This window comes from Manacus candei, unplaced genomic scaffold, assembly GCF_025592945.1.
Source record: "Manacus candei isolate 608988 ecotype Guabito, Panama unplaced genomic scaffold, ASM2559294v1 h1tg000021l, whole genome shotgun sequence".
In the NCBI taxonomy this organism is placed as follows: Eukaryota; Metazoa; Chordata; class Aves; order Passeriformes; family Pipridae; genus Manacus; species Manacus candei.
In genome coordinates this window covers 2,210,497-2,233,148 of record NW_026138069.1, presented here as the reverse complement: position 1 = coordinate 2,233,148, position 22,652 = coordinate 2,210,497, and the positions used below count along the sequence as shown (strand labels likewise).

The window sequence follows — 22,652 nt, the reverse complement described above, 5'->3', positions numbered from 1 at the left end:
TATCAGTCTTCCTTGGTTAATGATATTGTTATGAATTATTGTAGTTTTAATCTAATGTATTGACCATACTGAGTAATTTACAAATGGGGTTAGTTACTGAGCTGTGTGGAAAGTTTCCACTTGAAGTGGAAAGACAACAGAAAAGAATGTAAAGTGTAGTTCAAAAAATAGCGAAGTAGCAGGAATTAGGAAGTGTCTTGTTAGTTTCATAGTTTTGTCTTTGTAAATATTGTTAATTTTCCAGTGTCTCCCCCCTCCTCCCCTTTTATGCTCTGGGATAATTCAGAAATAGCTGGTGATCTCATCAATCCTGTCAGGTGGTATAGTGAAGTAAATAAGGTCATTTAAGGCTTATCTTTAATATGCAATGTCATTATTTTTTCTGTGGGTCAAATCTGCAGGGCTTAATATAATTTGAAGCAGGTTTGGTTCTGTCAGGCACTGGCTTAGATTTTGAAATGAACTTTAAAAATTAAGAGTAATTTAGTCTTTAGAAAAACATTCCCTAAGTATTATATATAAGTGGATAGCACTAATCCTGCCACTTTCTACTCTGTTTTTCCACGATACCTATTCTAAATCAATCTCTATATCTTTTTTTCTGGTTTTTTTCTTCCCATCTTACTGTTGTCTTTTGATTTGCTATTCTGTATTCAAAATCTGTCTGTTGCTGAGAACCCTCAAACTCGTTTTCCTGTGCCTCTTGGAAGGCGCTCAGCATTTCTCGAGGTTAGGCTCAGTGTTCAAATCATCACAGTTGAGATTTGTTTCTAATTTTAGATGTGACACCATCTTTTGTGACATGATGTGACCATATTTGTGAGGAAGGAGTTAGGACAGCAATAGTCATATCTTTAGCTTTGCATTTAATATAAAAGCAACAAAGATGAGGAAATCTCAAAGAGGTGATTTTGCTGGGCTACTTTCTTTTCATAAATAAGAAAATATAAAGGAATTCAGGAACTTCTGCAACTAAACTGTCAGTATTTTCTTAAAATAAGAATGGAGTGGAAAATTGACTTAATATTTGTTAATATTTATGAAATATGGAAAACAAGGAGACAGATGGCTTTATGCAAGGTCTACTGATGATGCTTTTCTCAACAGACTTACTAGTGTATTTGTAGAGCTCATAAAGGAGATCTTACAGCTGAAGGCAGTAGTACATTGTAGGCCTGACCTAACCTTCATTGCATACCTCTAACATTAGCTCACAATGGTTATTTTAAGCTTTTCTTTTAATATAACCTAGTAATTTCTTTGCTATTTTTTACCTAGTTGGTATAAAGCACCTGTAAACATCAGGGCTGAATGTCTTGGTAGAATTATAGACCTCACTCCCTTTTGTTGTTGTTACTTCTAGAAAGTTTGTTTTATTATGAAAACACACTAAGTTACTTAGATAAGCTTTTTTTGTTTTCTAAAATTTGCATGCTGCAGCTATATCTTGTCGTGGAGTAGCTTAGCTTTCTACTGTTTTGGCATAATGCTTGATGATATTTGTTGATATTCAACTAATAAAGGAAGACTGGTGCCAGTCTTGCAGATCCATAGATGACAAATTTCTGTCATGTGAAAGTGCAAGGGTATAAATTGCTTCAAAATAAAGTCTCTGTAGCACCATCCATGTGCATTGTTCTTAAAGTAAAAAATATGAATTGCCCCTCCATGAAAACACACTTTTGAAATGAAAATGTAAGGATTTAGTAGATCCCTATCAGATTCAGCGTGTAAGACACGTGGCTGAAATGTATGTAGTCTGCACAGCATGATGCAGATTGAGGAGCAAGAGGGGAATAGTGTAAGGGTAGTTGGGAATTTGCAGACTGTCCTGGTGATAGTCAGAGGATGCTGAATTGGCTAAATGAACAGTGTTACTGTATGCCACTGTGTTTGCTTGCCTTGAGCATGTTTTAAGGCAGACATAGGAAAGTATCAATAGAGAGCTAAAGAAGTAGTTGAAATTTGGACTTTTTTTTTTTTTAATAGACCCTAGACTTATTCAGAAAGCTTTGCTTATGCTTTGCAGTCTTGTCTTTTGGTGACATTGGACATATGCTTTTAATTCATTGTATCTTGTTCAGTCTCAGACTGATAATGTGGTTTTTCCCAAACTGCCATTTTTCTGTGTTTGTTTTTCTAGCAGGCTTCCAAGTTGCATAGTAACCATCCCTTTTCTGCAGCCACCTCCCACTCCTCCTTTTCTATTCAGGTGCAACTCCCCTTCTGTGCACTGTGGGAAGAATGTTTTCTCTCACGGAATAAAAAACCTACCTTTGTTTCACGTTTTCCAAAAGTAGGGTTTTATTCCTCTCTGTTTTCCATATAACAAAGGATAAAATTGCCTCTGGAAAGATTACAACTGATGAATATTAAGTATACAAACCTCACAGTATATTCTCAGTGTCCTTACATCTGCTTTGAAATGGTGAGCCTTTGTAATCAAAAGGAAATGATGCTTTTTGGATGCTTCCCTATCCATTGATATTTCACTAATTTATCACATGAAAATGTTGAATTCAAGAATTGCCTCTGTTATTTGAAAAGGTGAAACAGGAGAGGTCTTTCCCCTTTTGTTGACTTTTTAAAAAACTAGACATTTACAGGAGAAAGAGACACAAGGTTAACAGCTACAAAACTTAAAATGTGGGATGATTTCTGAATGCTAAAACCACCACTGCCCTCTCCAAAAAAAATGGAATGAGACGTGACAAAATTGTCTGCGTTTGAAGTTTTCTTTCAGTAGTTGTGACAAAAAATTCTGTAGTATCTCTGTCGATGTAGGAAAGATGAAAGTTTGCAAGTACAACAGGAAAACAAATGTTAAGGAACATGTTCTTAATTGTATTTGATGAAGAATGCTCAGGCTGTTAATAAAGAAATTGAAAGGCACGATGGCTATTAAAGGATCAAAGAAGAAGAGGTAAAGGTGTGAAATGTAGTGATAAATATAGACCAGTGAAGATTAAAACAAAAAATTAGTGATCAAAAGCTTCTGGGAGGAGAGATTGTGGAGCACTCTTTTTAGAAACTATAGAAAACAAATGCAAGACAGAAAACTGTAAATGACAGAGGCATTCATTTATGCATTAAAAGAATGGGAAACCTGATAAATGTTTGACATGAGCTGTTGTTTAGGAATGCTTTGCATCTCTTTTTTAGTTCAACAGTTGACAGAGATTATGGCAGTTAAAACCTTGTGAAGTGAATTCTGAATTAATGGGTTTGGAATTAATATAAATTCTAATGATTATGGGGTGTTTTCTTAGCTCATAGCAGGACAGTGAAAGAACTTTTACTGCAGAAGCAGCTGTTGGCAAATCTGTGGAGGATCTCCAAGCCTCCATCAGTACAGGAAAGTAGCAATGGCAATGGTAGTACAATGACAGTACAGAACCACAACCTCTGCTTCTATCTGATGGAGGGAGGCACTTTATGTTTATCATCACCACAACAAGGCCTGTTCATAAGGCTTCTTCCGAGTAATTTATTCAGCCTGAAAGGAAATATCTTGGCCATATGTATAAAATACATATCTAGTCAGACATGGAAGAAAAGAACCATATTACTGGTCAGTGATTTTCTGAGCAAAGGAGCTCAATTTTTTTGTATTGACCTAAGGAGGAGAGTTTTAAGCCAGCTGGTTGAAGAGAAACAAGAGACTAGCGTGGGAGAAACCTCAAAAGTGTGTTTTGTCTGAGGCATGGAGAGAGTCAGCATTTCATTAGCAAATGAAAGGTGGAGTTAAAGGAGAAGAGCAGGACAGGCAGTCGTGTATGTGCAATAATGAAGAAAGACTAATGGTAAGAAAGGAAAGATGTAGAAAAAGTGGTTCTCAGTTACTGCTTTTTCTCTTGGAAAACAGTGGTGGGAGTAGTAAACAAAGAAGGAAAGGATCGCATTTACAAACATGGGTCCCACAATACAAAGACTGTTCTGGTCAGTTTGAAAGGAACATCCTACAGAAATATTTACCCTTATTTGCAAATGAGATTTCCAGACTCATGGGAAGGGTATCAAAAGAACTTGTTAGTTTAATGTTGACGAGGGCAGAGGCAATTTATCATGGTCAATCATTGTTCAAATATCCTCATGCCAAAAATAGACCAAAAACTAACTGACCATGCCAGGTCTGTGCTGGAGATGAAATAGAAGGAGCAGGTGGGTATGGCCACAACTTTAGTGGAATGGGGAAAAAGTCCTTCAATTGATCCCATTACTTCATCAATGTACAACAGATTCAATGACAGAAATGTTTGCCCGAAGGTGTGCATTTGGTTTTTAGGTATTTGTTGCTTTTTTTTTTAATTCACTGTCTTGAGCTAAAATAGACAGTTTTTTTCAACACCAGGCATTTAATGTCTGTATGAGTGAGATTCACTGCTTGCCACAGCTGTTGCTTGTTTCTTGCTGTGAATGGAAATATCACTGAGTTGTAAGCCTGGGAACATAGAGACACATAAAGTTTTTTTAATTGTGCTTTTTCGCAAGTGGCAATATTCTGTTTGCAGAACTATATAAAATGTTCTGAAGAGAAGGACAAGTTAAGGGAATACAGGTAAAAAAACCGCCTTTTGAAATATGAAAGCAAGCACAGACTTTTTGCATTCATCTCTAGCTTTTGAGGAAAAAACATCCACCCTTGTGATTTGGGGAAATCACATGCAATTTTATTTGGTAATACTCAGTTATCTGAAGTAATGTAGGATCTAAAAAGCATTGAGAGTCATGGGTAGTAATCAGAATTGCCTGTGGAAGGATGCAGATTACCAGTTCCTAACTGGTTGTACACTGTAAAAGTAGTTTGGCAAAAGTATTTTAACCTAAAGAAAGTGTATGTTCTCCACTTCCATGATGTCTGAGCACCCTTAAAGCACTTGTGTTCTAAATAGTAATATGAAATACACTGCTGTTTATTCCCTTTTGACAGATGGGGATCTGAAAAATAGAGTGTATGGGATCTCCAGTCACTGGAAATCTGTGATCAGCAATTTCAGCTCAGGACTGCTCAATCCTGAGTGCCCTAAAAACCATATTCTATTTTTTTAAAATATTCATTAACCATCTTTCATGAACACCTTTAAGAAATGTATAACGAATACACAGATATAAAAAAGGTCACATTATCTTTTTGAATGTTACTAGAGGAAAAGTAGAAACCTATAAGAAAAAAAAAAAAAAACACAGTCAAAAAAAAGTCCACTAGGGTTTCGTATGTGTCTAGCAGATACTTCCTTCCTGTGTGTCAATGAAAAGTTACTTTCCTTCTTGGTACTGCCAGACTAAGACTGCTGCAGATGTTGCTTTCTGCTAGTGAAGAATTACATTGCTTCAGGTAGAGGGACAAATACTACCTTGCAAATATGGAGCTGACCATCCATGTGAATCAGAAATAGATTATTGGTTCTGCATGACAGTGAATGGCATGAGACGTGCTCAGACTGTGTTGTATGTGATATCAGGTAATGATGCTGTACTTTCCAAGATGACAAGGATTCAATCCTCTTCCAGATCGGGTAGGATATTATCATATCTTGCCTCTAAATTGAAAATTTGAAAACTGTATTATCAATTTTAGTGATGGGCAAAACTAGTTCTCTTCAAATCTGTGTGTTGAGCAGAATAACATATAACGAGCCTTACTGTATATCCTTTTTCTCTTGGAAAGACAATTGAAATAAATATGAAGCTTATTAAATGGGGTGGCCAAATGATATGGATTGTTTATCAGCCTCTCCTGTGATGCCAGCAGCGTTGGGAATGTCCCTTTGTCCTCTCAGTGCACAAATGGCATGTTCCAATTGCTGCCTCCTCTGGGGCAGAAAAATTACACACTGGTGGGAGAGTTTTGGACATTAGCATTGAAAGATGCAGAGGAAACTGAGACCATTCTCTAATCTAAGTCCTAAGGTAGCCTTGATTTAGTTTGAAGTTTGATGAAAAGTAAAGGCATCAGATGAAGTCTTGTAGAAATTGCTTAACTCAATATTCCTTTTTCTGCATCATGAGAAAATGTAGTTTGTTCTGTACAGAAACTAATTGAAGAATACTGTTCTCCTTTTCAAAGGAGACCTTAATTTTTTATTTAATTAATGCAGTTTATATCTCTACCAACATGGATTTAAATTGTTAGAAATGAGATTTAAAAAACCCTGTGTTCTAAGACTTTTTTTCCCCCATAGTGTTCAAAATACACTTGAGTGCTGTTTCCTTTGTGCATATCTTTAAATGATGTTGGCTAGTTTGAGTAGTAAGTTATGTTAATTATATGTATTGGGTTGGCCGTATAGATTTTCTGTGATTCATCAATGTCTTCAATATGCAAGTCCTCTTGGATACCTGTTGTGCCACTGGTAATGAGAATTCTGGGTTAGTAAAGTACTATCAGGAGTCCTCTGAACTTCTCTCACTGTGCTTGTGGCTTGACAAGGCAGAGAAGAACCTCAAGACAATAAAAAGTTCTTGCTTTTTTTGCTTGCGCTTTTTGGAGCTGTATTGGCAACATGGTCTGGTTTCCTTTAGAATGAATAAATATGCGTAAAACCTTGACATGCTGAGAAAGGCCAGGAGAGTAGCAGGAGCACTTGAGGGACTCCTTAAAATGGTATTGCCAGTGAAACCTCTCTGTCCCATCCAAGAAAACATCATTCCACTGATCAGCAATGCAGCAGTGCCAAGACTGCTGCAGTGCGGTTTGATTTTGATGTTCCATAAATGTGTTGTTTAGTACACATGGTCTTCTTTAGAGCATGATCATATTTAGGATGCTAGAGAAATGGCTGTCCTCAGATTCATGCACTGCCTAGAAACACATTCTTTTCCAATGCCACTTGAGAAGAAATGAACAGAAGGAGTTACCATGATCATTCAGTCCAGCCCTCCACAGCTGCAGGTCACTCTGAAGGAGGTACATAGACACTAATCTGCTAACCAGCTCTGTACTTTCTTTCTCCTCATACTGCAGGAGTATGCACAAACCCCCCCTGGCATCCTGTGACAAGGTTGTGGTCAGAAGGATCAGAAGGCAAAGTATCACAAAACAGCTGAAGTCCAGAAAAAGTGTGTGAGAATTGAAAGCACATCCCAAACTTTGGTGTCTGCAGTGCTAAATAACTTGGCAAAAAGATGAGATGGGAGCCATAGGACTCCAAAAGATTGACTAATGAAATATTTTTGTTGACAACCATCCTAGGGTATTTCTAGCCTGATATTCTTGTTGGTACGTATGCCTTGGAGATTTCCCCTTGCAAATATAGTTAGTTGCTCAACTTCTCAACTCACTCATTTTCTGGTGGGTCCCAGAATAGCATACTGTCTCTCTGAATTGCTGGAGGCTTTCTGCTCCATCTGAGAGGACACTAAATGAATAGAAGTGCATACAATGATTTAGGCCCCGAGTCAATAAAATACTCGATCATCACATGTTTTAAGCTAGACACTTGTTTATGTACCTTTCAGCTTTTTTTTTTTTTACGTCAGTGTATGTGCACTTTAGTATTTCAACTGTGGTGTGTGACACCAGTAGCTGAAAGTGCTTATTTATCTGTTTATATTTTTATACACACGCATATGAGATTTATATATATAAGATCTTTAAGAGAAATAGGCTTTGTATGCCTGTAAATAGTGATTGAAAGTAAACAGTGTGTTTAAATAGCTTACAGTAGCATTTTCTTTGAAATTATCTAAATAAAACCAGCTTTGCTGTGTTACTTCAAGTAAATTACTCCTTAAATGCAAGGTTGTCACATTTGTGTACAGTGCAAAAATGGACACAAGTGTTTCTTTAGAATGGTAAGCAAATTAATATTATAAAACATGAGGATGTTATTTTTAGAAGCATTCTTACTGACAATTAAAAGAAAAAAACTAAAGCTTGACCAAACTTAAGCCTGTTTCATCACACTGGTAATTTACTTACATGGTGTTTTTTTCAGCCCTATTATTACAGCATATCTATTTTTAGTTAAGGCAGTGCCCATTTATCAGATAACACAAAACCAGTCTCATAGCTTTAGTTATCATCCTTTATCTTCCAACATGTAGAAAGCTTCCTCAGTCATGGCAAATAAACCATTTGCAAACTGTATGTGCACTTTTTAGTTGTCCAAGTTTTCTGTCTCCACCTTTTTAGCTTTTCTTTTTTTCTGGTATTCTGGCAGAGGTAAGGAGAGAAGATGGAGAATACAGTCTAAGTTTAAGATAATCTAGGTTGTGATTTATTTATTAATTCCTGTGGACACATGGGTGATACCCGCTACCTTTAAGTGTCTAGTTTTTGTCACTATTACTTTTAGCCAAAACATTTACCCCATGTACAGCATTATTTTGTGGGCTGATGAAAATGCCCTCATTTTTTTAATAGACTATTCATAAAACCTTATTTGGATTATATTAAAATTTAAAATAAAAAAAAAATAATCCAAATCTCAGGGAAATGTTCTTAGTTTATTTCATTGGCTAGTGCTTTAACAAAGGGGGAGGGGACTTGAAATGAAGTGCAATCGTAGCATCCACAGACCAGTCCCTCTGTGACTGATGACTTATGTAAGACCTGGCTTGTGATAGTGCAGATCCTCTGATTTGTTGACTGAAAAGTGCTGTTTTCATGCTATTATCACCTATCCTGCCATCCTGTTCTCTTGACTACCAAACAACAGAGTATGAAGTACGTAGATGACTGTTATAGAGCTATGCTATATTTAGAACAGGCCCTGAGCCCAAGTTTGATTCTACATTTTGCACAGTCAGAAGCTTAAGCTCATCTAAAATAGTCTTCCTTCTTTGCTCCTGGCACTGGGATTCCAGCATTAGCGAGTTCCTTTTCATTTATTAATTCATTTTTTGACTGCCCTTTCCCAGCAGCAATTAGGATTGAAGCTAATTTGAGAGCTTTCCCCTCTCAGATTCTTTGCAAGATATAAATATATCTGATTGGAGGTGATTAGAATGGGAGTGTTGTCTGAACATGGATTCAGTGTATTATCTTCCTGCTTCCCCATGCTTTTCATGCAAACTATCAGTTCTGACCTGTGCATTTTTTTGGCCATTGCAAAGTGGGTTGAGGCTCAAAACAACCTGACAGGGTTTTTTGTAAACAGTTTTCATTCTAGGAAACTGTAGGGCTTGGTACCAGCCTTGCCCCTTTGTCCTAAGAACTTAAGAGCACCTGCCTCTTGCTACTTTGAGCCAGTGATGGGGCAGATGAGGAACGTGTGGAAGCAGCAGCTGCAGCTTCCCACATCTGCCTGCTGAGGTGTGACTTTGCTGGGCCTTTGCTGTAGCTTCCCTCTCCATTTGTTCCATCCCTTCTATGGAACAGACTGCCCAGCAAACTGAACATTGCATGATTTGGCTAAATCAGCTTGAAGGATGAATAAAAGCCTTCTTAGGGTTGGTCTGGCCTTAGGAATACCAGTTGAATGCCTGTATTTACAAAAGTCAAGTTTCTGACACCTTTTGGCAATATCATAGTATATTGGAAAGGTATTTTCTGTTGCACTAAGTAGCTGTATTAAGATTTTCAAGGTGGTTTGCTTAGCTAAAGGTTATATTTACTCAAAATGTGTTTTAATTTTCCTTTCAGAGTTATGAAACCTTGCTTTCAATTGTATTTTGATTTTTTTCTCTTTTGCAGTCTATAAATTTGTTGCTTACACAAGAAAAATTAAGATCACAAGATCTCTCGAGAGAAATGCTGGTTCTACTGAAGTCAGGCAAAATATTTAGTTTATCCATTGAAATCACAGTTTCATCCTTTTAGAATCCTTTTAGCCCCAAATTCACCAGCACACTAAAACCAGCTCCCAAGCTGGTGTATGTTGATTAACTTTTGATTTGGAGGTCTGTTCCTTATCAGAGTTCAAGTGGATGAAGAAAATTAGATGAAAACTGGATCTGGGTTCACTGAAACATTTGGAAAAACAAACAAACAAACAAAACAAAACACAAGAGGATTGCTGCCATCCTGGTCCAGCTAACCATGAGGGTTTTGTGTGGTTTCATAACAACATTATTGACCAGCATGAGATATGACCTTTTCCTAGCGCAGCAGTGGTCAATTTGTTACTGTTCTCAGAGGCGTGTTTGTGCATGTAACACTCTTTCTCCATGTGCTCAAATGCTCCCCTGTGAGGGGTGGAGATGCTGGGAGAGGCAGCACAGTGGGAGAGACTGGCATGTGCCCACAGCCCAACACATGGTCTGGCATCTCGGGTCCATTCCTTGGCCCACACATTACAGAATGCCCTTTTTAATGCTTTATGTAATTTTTTTTTTTCCTGGCCAAGCTTCCAATGGCTTGTAGTGGCAGTTCTCTGACTATATATTAATTTTTTGATATTTAAGAAAACATCTTACTTGCTTCGAAACCTAACAGAGTAATTGTCCCAATCTACATAGGTATCTATCTACTAGAAATTTGCTGTAAATCTACTATAGCTTTAGAGGCTGGTTGTAACATATTATGTAAAGCCACCTCATCACTTCATGAATCCAAGCCTGATTTTAGAAAGACCCTACTTTTGAAATCTAACTATTTGGTGTAAAAGGGCAGCTTTGAATAGCAAGACAAAGCAAACACTTTGTGGGTCCTTTTTTTTCCCCAAGACTTTTTTTCTCAAGATATTTACAGTGCACTCCATTGTTCTACTCTTGTAAAAAATTATCTATTTGAATAGGAAAATAAACATAGTTTGGGTTAAAAAAAAATAAGAACCATACCTCCACTTTTCAGGAGAGGGTGATTTAAAAGAAGAAAACTTCTGATGTAGAAATAATTATTCTATTAATTTTTATTATTCTATCAGTTAACCGATACTTACTAGTTCTTATTAGCTTTGAAGGTATCCAAAGTGGGAACTTGCTGGTAGACTTGGCAGTGCTACTTTATTGGTTGGACTCGATGGTCTTTTAGAGGTCTTTTCCAATCTCAATGATTCTATGAATATCCCCCCGTGATCACCAGATCTGACCCATCTAAGGTCATGAGATGAGACCTGTCTTGGAGTCCCACACAAAACCTTCCTTAAATTTGCCATGTAGAAATGTCAGAGCTTTCTTTTCAGAGATGTGGCCAATACTGACATAAAGCCCATTTGTAAGTTGCTGCAGTGGTTAAAGTGTGTTTAAAATGCATGTCCACCTTTGGCTTGAATTTTTCTAACAGATGGATTTCTCTTAAAGCGTTGTTTCTTAAAAGAAAGACCATTTTACCATACCACTGGACATCTTTCCCTGTGTATTATGGATAATGCCAAGGCACCCTGAACTTCTGTAAACTTAGTATCACAGGTCTGAGTTTCCAGTTTTCAATGCTTTTCCAAACCTATTTTATGCCTATATGCGTAATTTTATCTAGCCATCCTGTTTTTCAGCATTCTTTCTCAAGTATTTATACTGGAACAAGTTACAGTATCCCAAGAATATTCTCTTTGATATCACCTCATTGCTGTTACTCAATATAAACTTGTTATGTATCCAAAGATTTTATTAGCCTTTTTGGTCCTAGTGTGGTCCTAGGAGCTTGTATTTGGTTGGCTGACTTCTGCTATGATCCTAAATCCTTTGCGTGGCCATTGGTTTTCACAGTTCAGTTCTCCAGACAGCAAGCATGGCCTATATTTCTTGTCTTAAATCCAAAAATGTCACTTAAACCCAGGCATATATTGCAAGCTAGAGATGGTGTTCCTATTGGTTTTCTAGCCATAAAGGCTCAGTAGTCTGTTGTCCAGGAACAGTGACCAGGTTGATCTGACCTGCCAGACTACCCAGCATCAGGAGATGCTGTGCAAAACCCTGCATGGATGTACAGATTATCTGCTCAGTAGATGTGCAACAAGCTTGAAATGCCTGGAGCATGCTGAACATATTTCCAGCTGTTATGTGCTCTAGGGTTCCTTTATGCATGTCCATACAGGTGTGTCTCTCTAAGAAAGATTAGCATAGCCATGGAAGAGCCGGTAAATCTCACATTGCTTGTATCTCTGCTTACCTCATTAATGGCATAAAAGGGACAAAGTGCTTTGCTGGTCTGAGGCATTTATTTGTCAATATTTGATGTTGCTTTTGGCTGCATAGCTTGTGTGTTTATATGCAATTAACCTCAGTCTTGCCACAAAACATGGAGATTTTTGTTCCGACCTGATAAACAACTCTGTCAGCAGAATAAATGAATTTTGTATGTATTTCCTAACCTAAATATTTATTTATTTCATAGCTCCACATTGGTATTTCGGGTTTTTTTACTACTTAGCTTTTTGATTCAGGAAAGTACCTTTGAATTTATGAAGCCCTTAAGAATATGCTTAACTTAAGCCTTGCACTTATAATCAAGTATGTGTTGTTGAGGTGTTTTTCTGAATCTGGCAATTAATTTCTAGTAGACTTATTTATGTGAACAAAAAGTCATATTTTAAGAGGAGAAAGAAGTGATGTCATAAACTAGTTACAAAACCCCTGAACTAATTTGCATGAGAAAGATGTGAGGCTCTCTGTATTCTTATATGAGAGATGATAAGAGACCCATCCATTTATCTAGCATAGCGCTTCTTATCCTCAAAACTTTGTAAAGTTTTATTCTCCCATTGTTTGTCATAAAATCCCCTAAGGCTACAGATACGCCTTCCTTTGTCCTAGAAAATTCCTTTGAAGCTTGAATTGAGCTTAAACATTAGAATTGCTGTTTTCTCCTCACTTGTAAAATGTCCATCATGTGGTTTTGCAGCAGTGCAAAGGAAAGCAACATGTATTCCTGCAGAGGCAATGCCAAGGCTTGCTACACAGAAAACTAGTCAGAAACATTCATGCACTACATATTTCCAACAGAGCATGTGGATTAAGTGATCCATTTTAACTTCCCCAGGGACTTGGAATACAGCCCCTTAGTTCCAACGAGGAGCAGGACCAGACCACTACAGCATCTCCCCCGATTTCTTACTGATCCCAAACCATCTGCTACTCGGTGGTAATAGTCTTTTGCTGTTCGTTAACATAGTTAATCCTCTAGCGTAAGCTGCAGTAATTTATGCTGGATGTTTGGGTTTCACGTGGTACTAATGGTATCTAATGAACTGTGACTAACAGAAACATCTGTTCTACACAATAGTTAATTTTTTTCTTTTTTTTTTTTTTTTTTAATCCCAGTGATTAGATACACAAAAATAGTTAGGATCTCTTTAGGCTGCAAAGATTAGAACTCAAACCTTCAGTACTGAAATAGGCCAAATTTAATACTACCCATGCAACCTTGATTTAGCTCCTGCTTTTTTTATGAATTGTTTGATTTTGATGCATAGTATGTCTTGCTGCCTTTTCACTAGCCAAATGAAAAAGGGGCTGAAGGAAGGTTGAATGGGACATCTGTAAGACTGCGCTGTCCTCATTTAACCATATGACTAGAAGCTAGAGAACATCTCTATTTATTTGTGTGTAATATTTGTTCTACAATTGAGCAATATGATAAAAAAACCTATGCAAGTATTCTTTTATGACTAAGAAAACTGCAAAAGTTGAAAAGTTATTAATATTAATGAAGGCTATGCTCCAGAATAACATGAGTGAGAAATGGGATATGCTAAAAACAACCAGTTATATACTGTTTGTACTTTGAAAGGAAAGTAAAAAAATTAAAAACAAAAACAAAAAACAACAACAAAAAAAAACCCAAACAAAAAACCAAAAACAAAACAAAACGGAAGTGTTACTTATAGTGTTGCAGAGTTAATAATGCAATAGAAATCTTAGCTCTTTCTAATTTGAGGGCTTAATTTCTTAGTCTTAATGTTGCAGTAATGTGGTTTCCAGATTTAATATCCTTCTATTTATTTGTTTTTAACAACTCAGAGGGAAAATAAGAGAAACACATTGTGAAAATGCTGTAATGAGATCTTAGTGCTACTAACATGCCTTACATTTTCTGTAAAGTTGCTGATTGCATTTAGAGTCACCTCAGCAGCACTAAATCATTTCAGCAGTTTACCCTTACCAACAGTGTCATTAAATTTCCACAAGTTTAGAAAATGCATTTGAAAAAAACAGAAAGAAAATGCCTTGTTCTTGTATGAAAATGTCACTTTATAACATCTATAGTTTTAAAAATAAAAACCAGGTTTTCTTCAGGCATGAACCCTTTATTCTTTCCCTGTGGGACTCCTAAGGAACTCTTTAAATTCACGTGATCGTGCAGTTAAAATCTGGGCTGACTCAGCAAAGTGTTTAACTATGTGCTTAAATTCTATTGCAATCAATAGAATTTGAGCATGTGCTTAAATATTATGTTGAAAAGAAATGGATTTACACACGTGTTTTAAAGCTAAGCATGTACCAAAGTAGGCCCATAATACGTCAAAGCAAATTGGAAGAACTCAGGTTGTAAAAGCCCTACCTTTGTGGTGACTGACTTCATGAGTAAAGTATTTTGATATAGCTTTTATATATCATTTAAAATGTACAGTATAATGCTGTAGTTATTATGGTCTGTGAACTAGCTAAGATAGGACAGTTTATGTGTCTGTCAGCTTAAAATACGTACACCAGAATTAAGAATACTTGCAGCTAAATATCTAAATGTACATTTTCTACTCTTCCATATGGTTTGCTTTTATTTAGTTACTGAAGTATTTGAAGTCATTTAGAACTGTGAAGGCTATCTTTAAAAATGCAGCTGCATATATAAGAAGTTACAAATACGTATGGGTACCTAATACCAGGATCCTACACTCCACCATTTTCGATGTTCTGACCTGTTTTTAACTTATTCCTCCAGTGTTTCCCTGTAATATGAAACTTGATTATTTTGAGGCAGTGAATCACCAGACAGCGTCATGTTCTGGTTGGCTGAAGGGCATAAGCAATTCCACTTTTTTATTTGCTTCTTTCTATAAAAAGCTTTTTCTGCATTAGAGAAGATTTCTGTTTCTCCTGGTGATCCCCCTTGCACTGTGTTAAACTTCTGCCCTGTACTGTGAAAGTGGCACGTATTTCCCACAAAACATTTGGGTATCTTTATTTTCCAGAGAAAATGTTTATGACATCAAATGGTCAGCAGTCAGTGATGCGATGGTATGTGTTATGCTCACCTGCTGTCTTGCACTGTAACACCCTACCTGTCACTGTGCTGCCATTGTCCCTGCTCAACCCATGCCCATGCCCCTTTGCAGAGCTGAATAGATGCCATCTGCAGAGCTTCACTGCTTCCCCGGGAGCAGTACTGCCGTGGAAAATGGGGGGAGGGAAGAGAGAAGGCAAGGAGAGCAGGGTGGTGAGCAGCAATAGGTGCTAACTTGAGGATCCTGCAGGGAAACCCCTGCTGCTGCCAGCTGCTGTGGTCTCCCTCTGTCCGTCTGGGACAGATCCTAACCCTCAGCAGGACCAGGTCATTTGGCACATTGAGAAAGGAAATGGGATGATGGAGGAGACTTGAGGCACAGACCTCCCAGATACCATCAAGTATCCAAACATCAGAGGAGTGTCACGGTACTTTGTTACCCTGAATCTTTTCTTTGGTAACACAATTGTGAGAAGTATATAAAAAAAAATATACTTCCCTTGGCTATGATCTGTCATATAAGTTAAAAGGCAGAACCAAGCCTCAAATAATGGGCAGATTCTTGTGTCCTCAGGAGCAAATTATGTCAATAGTTGGGAATTTGGTGGATTTCTAGAAAGTTCCAAGACGACTTCTGTGTTGCCTTCTTGATTACAGTGAGGAATCGCATCCCAGTGGCCAGTGTTGCTCCCCTAAAGCAGGGACATGGAACAGGACTTGTAATTTTGGTAGGTGAGTAGTCAAGCTGATGCATAATATATGTAGGTAGCAACAGGCTTTAGTCACCTGTGTAAAAAGTGCTATAAGGCAGAGCAGGGCCCAGAGAAGTAAAATATTATCTGTAACAGTAAAATGCGTAGGTATATTAATCAACAAATGAGATATGCAACTTCTGAAATATGAAAAATGAACTTCACATATCATGTGTGAAACCTTCCCAACCACAGAGGAGCATGGTGCTGTTGTCCGATACACTGTCAAACGCTGCTCTTCTGAAACCACATCATCTTGTAGAACTGAAAAAGACACCGTGCAAATTGCCTAATATTTCTAAAAATAAGTGTGAGCTGCTGTCTCTCTCCAAATTTTAACGACTCAACCAAACAGTAACATAGACACGGTGAGTGTGTCTAACATGCTGTGCCACAACTGGTGACTTACTACAAGAATTACATGAAGCATGCTAAATACGGAAAGGCTGCTTATAACTACACGCACAAAACCCGGTCCCAGGTTGACATCTGCCCCCGCCTTCTGCTACCCCCAACCCGATTAGCTGCAGAAATCGCCTCTCCGGCGTCGGCTGCAGGTCCTGCAGGGAGCAGGCAGCCGCCTGGCTCCCCTGCCAAAGCCAACTGTGGCGTAGCCAGAGAAACGGGCAGCAAAAATAGAACAGCAGGATGGCTGCGCGTGGGCGAGGCAGAAACCACATCGCCAGCAAAACCTCCCAGCGTTATTTTAGGACCGATACAGACAGAGGCCGTGGCGTTCTGCTCGCTTTTCACAAAACACTCCCCGGGGGAGGGTGAAGCGGGAGAGGGGCGCGAGTCCCGGGCAAGGTGCGTTCCTGTCCCGCTCCTGCCCTCCCGGCCTCCCTCCCTGGCGTCTTCCCACCGAAACGGGCTGGGCAGGAGGAAGGGGTTAATTGAGCTCGAGGCCGAGCGGCGGAGAGAGGACGGGCGGCAGTTTGAAAGACAGAGAGTGGACAGCTGTGTTTGCTGTGGTATTTTTAAACGCATTAATGCAGGCTCCAATCACCCGGCCATGCTTGACCTATTTTTGGCTCAGGCCGGCCATTGTTCTATTTCTGCCGCCGCTGGGCCACGAGGGTGTCAATTCAAATGCAAATGAGTTATCGCTTCTGCTCCCGCCAACTTCGCCCAGCCGCCTGGCCGAGGGACCGGCGGCCGGCAGAGGAGAGGGGCGCGGGCACAGCAACGCGGGACTAGCCTGGGGTCATTCAGATTAAATCCTCCGGGGCTCCTGGTCCCTGGAAAGGTGGCTTATTCGGGTTGACGGTTTGTTAGAGGCAGTTTCTTCCCCCCCCTCCACCCCCCTCCCGCCCTGCCAGGAAGCCCAGAGCGCAGAGATATTTCTTCATTTCTCCTTCCACCTGCCGCTGGCTGCCCGAACGCAACTGCTCCAAGTCGGCAGCGCGCAGCCCCCCGCACGCTCACGGCTCCCTTCCAGCGGCCGGGGGCTGCCGCCAGTGGATTTGGGGTTTTCCCCCCTCTTCTGATAGATACTTGTGCAAATGCTTAAACACTGCTAATTGCCGAAGCATATTATCCTACAACCCTCGCTGAGGAGGTAGGACCGCAGAGGGTCGTGCCCGACGCCCATGTGCAAGTGCAGTGATGAATCTCTTGTGTAGCTGAAGTGCAGACCAGTTGGAATATGCTGCAGACAATTTACGAGAGTGAATCGTGTTTTTCCTCAGATGGAGTTTCTGGACGCGAACAGCTCTTGGCTCAGCAAAGAATGCACAGTATGATCAGCTCAGGTAAGAGACTTCAGTGGCTGACCGGGAAAATACATGACAAGAAAACACCCTTCCGTTACAGAAGTGACAGTTTTTGTGGGCTTTATGTAAGTTGTTGTTAAATAGTTCTGGTAGTATTTTAGATAGCAGTTGCTGCTTTTGTGGGGAGTTTTTCTCCTTTGTTCTGCTGCTTTCCAGACACAGCAGAATGCTCACAACTGAAATCTAGTTTGGGTTTCCTTGTTTGTTTTGTTGCGGGATTGCAAAATGGGGCTCACGATACAGGGTTATTCCCAGGGAGAGACTTCCTCAGACAGACGTTGTCAGGAGGCTGCACTTGGAACCCCTCATAGGCAATTCTAATCATATGGTTATTGTAAACAGGATTTGCTTTCTGTGAGTTTCCTTTTCCCTAGTTTGCATATGAAGGGAGTTTAATACCAATCCCTTTGTCTTTTCATTAAAGTGTTACTTTAAAATGTCTTTAAGCTATGTGGCTTATTTTGTTACTTTGAAAATATTTGTGATCCTGGCAATAGTAGTTATATATTATGACTCACTGAGATGTAAATTGGTTGTGTTATTTAATGAAGGTGTTTCAAAGCTGCTCTGAAAGAATATCGCATGTATTTGAAGCTACCCTTGTATTTTATAGTTTCTTTGCTAGCTGTATTTGAGACCTGCAAATGATGGACTGAGGATAAATTAAGTTGGAAGAATTGTTGCCATGCAGCTAAGATATCAATTTAGACAGGCTAAAAAGTCAGAATTTCAGGTTGCTCTTGCCTATTCTCTCCTAAGATGTGAATTCCACTTCTGTTTTTATTGGACTGAAACTCTTGTCTTTTGAGGCACAATGTTACCTGTTTTACATCTTTTAAAACCTAGGTTTCTGACTTTGTTCTGCATAAAGTTAGCTTTATAGAGGACTATATGTAGAATGCAGGGTGAATTGTTTGCGTGTACTTTAGTCTTCGTTTATACCCCCTTTTCTCTTTTTTTCTTTTTATTTTTCTTTTTCTTGTTTTCTTTCTTTTGCTTTTCTTCTTTTTCTCTCTTTTTCTTTTTTTTCCCTATTTCTTTTTTTTCTTTCACAAAACTCGACTGTCACCAATTTTTGAAAAGAAATATATATGTAGACCATACCTCTCTTCACATGTTACCTGTTTTGGTACACCTGTTGAGCCCGTGTTTGTTTGTTTGTTTAAAAATTGTTTATTTTCCTGCTTTATAGAAAAAGAGCTTAGAGTTTTACTTGTGATCCAGTTACAGTTCCTTTGTCAAGGACACAAATCAGGTGAAGATGTGTTTATAAGTCTGAACAATGAAGCTCTAGCAAAGACAGTGGGTAAAAGTAAAAGTTTCTCTGAAAGTGTTAAACTTTTGGAAAGCCATCTACAGTGTCAACCTCTTGTTCAAGAATTATTGCTTTTCCTTAGTTTTCCTGAACAGCTCAACAGGTGTCCAGCACTTCTGTATTGGTCAGAGATAAGACTGACTACTTCCCCTCCCTCCTGATTGTTGGGATTTTTTGTTTGTTTTTCATTTTAGTACTATGTCCAGTTGAAGTTAACTGTACACAAGTGAAAATCTGGGGGGTTTATCTCACTGTGCTGCCTTGTAGCTTCCAACTAATTTTTGTATGAGTAATAGCGGTTTGAAACTCAAGAGAAGGAGGTAATTTTCTGTAAGTTTATAGCTCTGCTTTTCTTCACTGGAAACACGAATATCACGTAACTGTTGATTTTTATCTGATAGTACATTAGGTAGGTCCACATAACATATACAATTTCCTCTGTAGTGCCAAGTAGAATAGAGAGAGGGCTTTTTTAGACTAAAAATAAAAACCCCAAAACCTTAATCGAGAACATTACCTAGGTGAAAGATGTTTAAGTATATATATTCTATACAACACAAATTATTTCTCTGTGTTTCAGTTGGCCTTTAAAATACACAACTAGACTGCAAGTAGTTGACATTGTGCATAGTCTGCAGCTCAGCTCATGTCATGTGAAACCACAAGGCCTGGTGCTGCTCCTGATTACCTTCAGCTCCCTCCAGTTCACAGTCTTGCAGTTTTAGGCCTGGTAACTTTTCAGGTGTTGTCTCCCTTTATGTTGAGTATAGGGAAGAAAAAAATAGCCAGGGTATGACGATATGCAGTATCATTTGGAGTAGCAAAATCATTTGAATTTTGCTTATTACAGTGTCCTTACTTCAAAGTTATCTTCACTTGCATGGATATGACTTTTAGTCAGGTTAAAAAGTTGCACATATTGCAGAGACAAGCAGATCCCTGAACATTTGCAGTTTGCTCCCTTGATATGCTTGCTTCAAAGACTTCAAGCATAATTTGAAATAGTCAATGGATTTTTAGGTTTGCTGTTATCCAGATAACAACACAGATATATTATGCAACTGTGATTTTAAACTGGGCTGGAGCGATCCCCAAAGAGGAGAGGTTCAATGGCCAATGACTACGTATTTGCAAAGCAAAATGTCTAAGAACTCTCTCACAATAGCAGACATAGGAAATACTTCTGTCATGTGAAACAGTTCTCCTGGTATTCCCTCAATTACTGCTTTGCCTGTCTGTCTCCATCCCTGCTTGTAAGTCATACTATGAATGAGATGATCTGGATAGGTACCAATCAAAAGTCTAATTATGAATGGAGCAATCTAGATCGGCACTGACTCAAGAAGCTGTGTAATTTGCAGACACCTACACCTTACTGCAGAGAGCAGTTTCAGCTATCCTGAGAAGGCTGAACTAGATTCTCCCATATGGTACTGTTGCTGTAAAATGCAGTAGCAAGTGCTGTGCATCTTTATTTAGGAAAATGATGCTGATGTATTCTTATTTGATACCATAATTATCTTAGTTTCATAATTTAAAAAATAAACCTGGAGTCTAAAGCCTCTTATATAGCTGGAATTACTATTTATCTATGCTGCCCCTTTTATTCTACCCAAAAAACCTCAACTTCCATATGTGTGCAATGCCACGGTGGACCCTAACATTCAGCTGGCCCCTGATCTTACCACAACACAGATAATAAACTGTATGTCCTTGAAAAAAAGCATTTGGTGCAGCACAGTCCATAGGAGAAACACTCATTAAAATATAGTTAATAAATAACTAGTGTAGGGCTAAATTTCTCAAATAGAGGGCACTTGTGTGAAAGAGAAAGAAGAACCTACCCAGCCATGGTATCTGTAGATGTGAGACTTCAAGAAACAGTACCAAGTTCATTAACTTCTGGTGATTTAATATACTGTGCTGTTTTTCCAAGGGGTAAGGTTGCTAAGTTTGCTCCACTGACCATATCTTGATGTACAACCTTGCAGCAGCCTGCCTGAATTCCACCTTGGTTTTTATTGAATAAGGCATCCTCTGCTTCCTGCCTAAAGCTGTTGTGTTGAAAAATCAAGAGTTCAAGGAGATCGTGAGCTTAAAGCTTGGCTTGTCAGCGACTTGACAGGTGACCTGAGCAAGTTACACAATCCTGCTTACGTCAGCTAACCCTTCAGTGAAATACGGAAAATGATACCTGTCAGGCTCAGGAATGAGTAGATTTATATCTAAAGGGGATATAATCATTCAGAATGATTAATTTGATTGACTTCATCTACCTACAGGCTTGTAAAACACCTGCAATTTCACAAATGTAGTAAGTGAATGTAGAGTATTTTATTCTCTGCACCCGTCAGGAAATTCACGCTGTGTCACTGGAATATAAATGACAGAATCAATGCTACACGCCTCATGTTGTACGTGGGTTGACAGGTCCTCATGAGCTATTTTCCCTTAGTAAAGCCCAGTGTACAGATTTTGTCTTGTATGTTGTATCTGTCATGTGTCTGCATGGCCTCATATATACATGGTTTGTTTTACACGTGGATTTATATTGCCTTCAGCAAAATTCTTTGATATTTGCTCTCCTATTTTTCCTGACCAAACAAAACCTTCACCTGCTCACCTGTTCCTGTGGAGAACCTGAAGAAAGCAGGTTAATTTATACTTTTGCTCTGATATTCATGAAAAACTTGACTTATTTGCATATCTGAATCAGGTAACATAAACTTCTTACAGATACAAAATGTTGCATATCTGGTATGTCAGACCCTAACACATCAGAGAAAGTAGAGAGTGAGAATAGATATGCTGAGCTTTTACTTTGTGATTCTCTTCAGAGTAATGAAAAAATTGAGTGCAGAAATTCAGTACAGGGAAGTTCTGGATAACAGCCGGAGTGGCTTTTTCATTGCCCATTGTAAAGGCTAGGTACAAAAAAATCTAGTGCTTCATTGTAGTAGCTGAAGTATTTGAATTAATTGTTGGGGAAGAGTGAGGCCTTAGCCTTATACAATTAATACAATGAGAAGAAACAAGCAACAGAGACCGGCAGGTCTTATGTAGTTAAAATCTCACTGATTTTGGGTAGAGGCTCTGCCCAGCAATGTATACTGGACAAGACATCGGTTATGAATTCAGTTGAACAAAAATGTGATAAAATGGAAGGGAGCTGCTTTTTCTGTTTTGCATTATTGAGAATACATTGATTACAGACTAATGATGCCAGTTTCATGTGTCTGATGCTGTAACAACCCTAAAACATTGCCTTTTCTTTCTTATTATTCAAGTCCCAGCTTCTGAAGCCATGTGATTACCTGACAGCCCTGCTTTGTATTACAAGGTATATTTATAGGTTGTGGGAAAAGCCTGGAATAAGAATTTCAAAGTACAAGATTGACAAGAATAGCAAGTTACAAGAGCTGGAAAGTAAATAAAAAAGTATGCAGAACATTACTTCAAAACCTCTTTCAGCGTCTTTCCAGAGACCATTAAACCCTGCATTTAGTACAGAGGTTCACTAGTGCTGGCGCTAGGACACCAGCTCCCCTCTCTCCGGTGCGTTGAGCTAAATCTCTTTATTGGAAGAGAGCTTTTTACTTCAGCCGTTTATTACTTTAGCTGTTCAGCTTTATAATACTCACTGGTTTGCACTGCACTCAAACACACAGTTTCAGCCAGAGTCTGCCGTCCTGTAAAACTGTGTGCAGAATCCATTTAGTTCAGTAAGGTTTGCTCTACATATGAGGAACGCTTGAATCTCATCCTGC

The 22,652-nt window shown here is 38.7% G+C and overlaps 1 protein-coding gene across 8 annotated transcripts in view; it reads left to right on the top strand.

The window, feature by feature from the left end:
* The window catches only part of HDAC9 (histone deacetylase 9), a 459,755-nt gene that overhangs the window by 168,222 nt on the left and 268,881 nt on the right, over positions 1 to 22,652 (top strand). For 2 of the 8 annotated variants that reach the window (XM_051785902.1, XM_051785904.1), the window contains exon 3: positions 17,487 to 17,549. In XM_051785902.1, the coding sequence (XP_051641862.1) occupies positions 17,487 to 17,549 (63 nt within the window). Of the gene's footprint in view, positions 1 to 16,318; positions 16,606 to 16,717; positions 16,770 to 16,797; positions 17,045 to 17,089; positions 17,550 to 22,652 lie in introns of those variants that run through there. The other 6 variants (XM_051785905.1, XM_051785901.1, XM_051785908.1 and 3 more) reach the window with 5 other exon arrangements.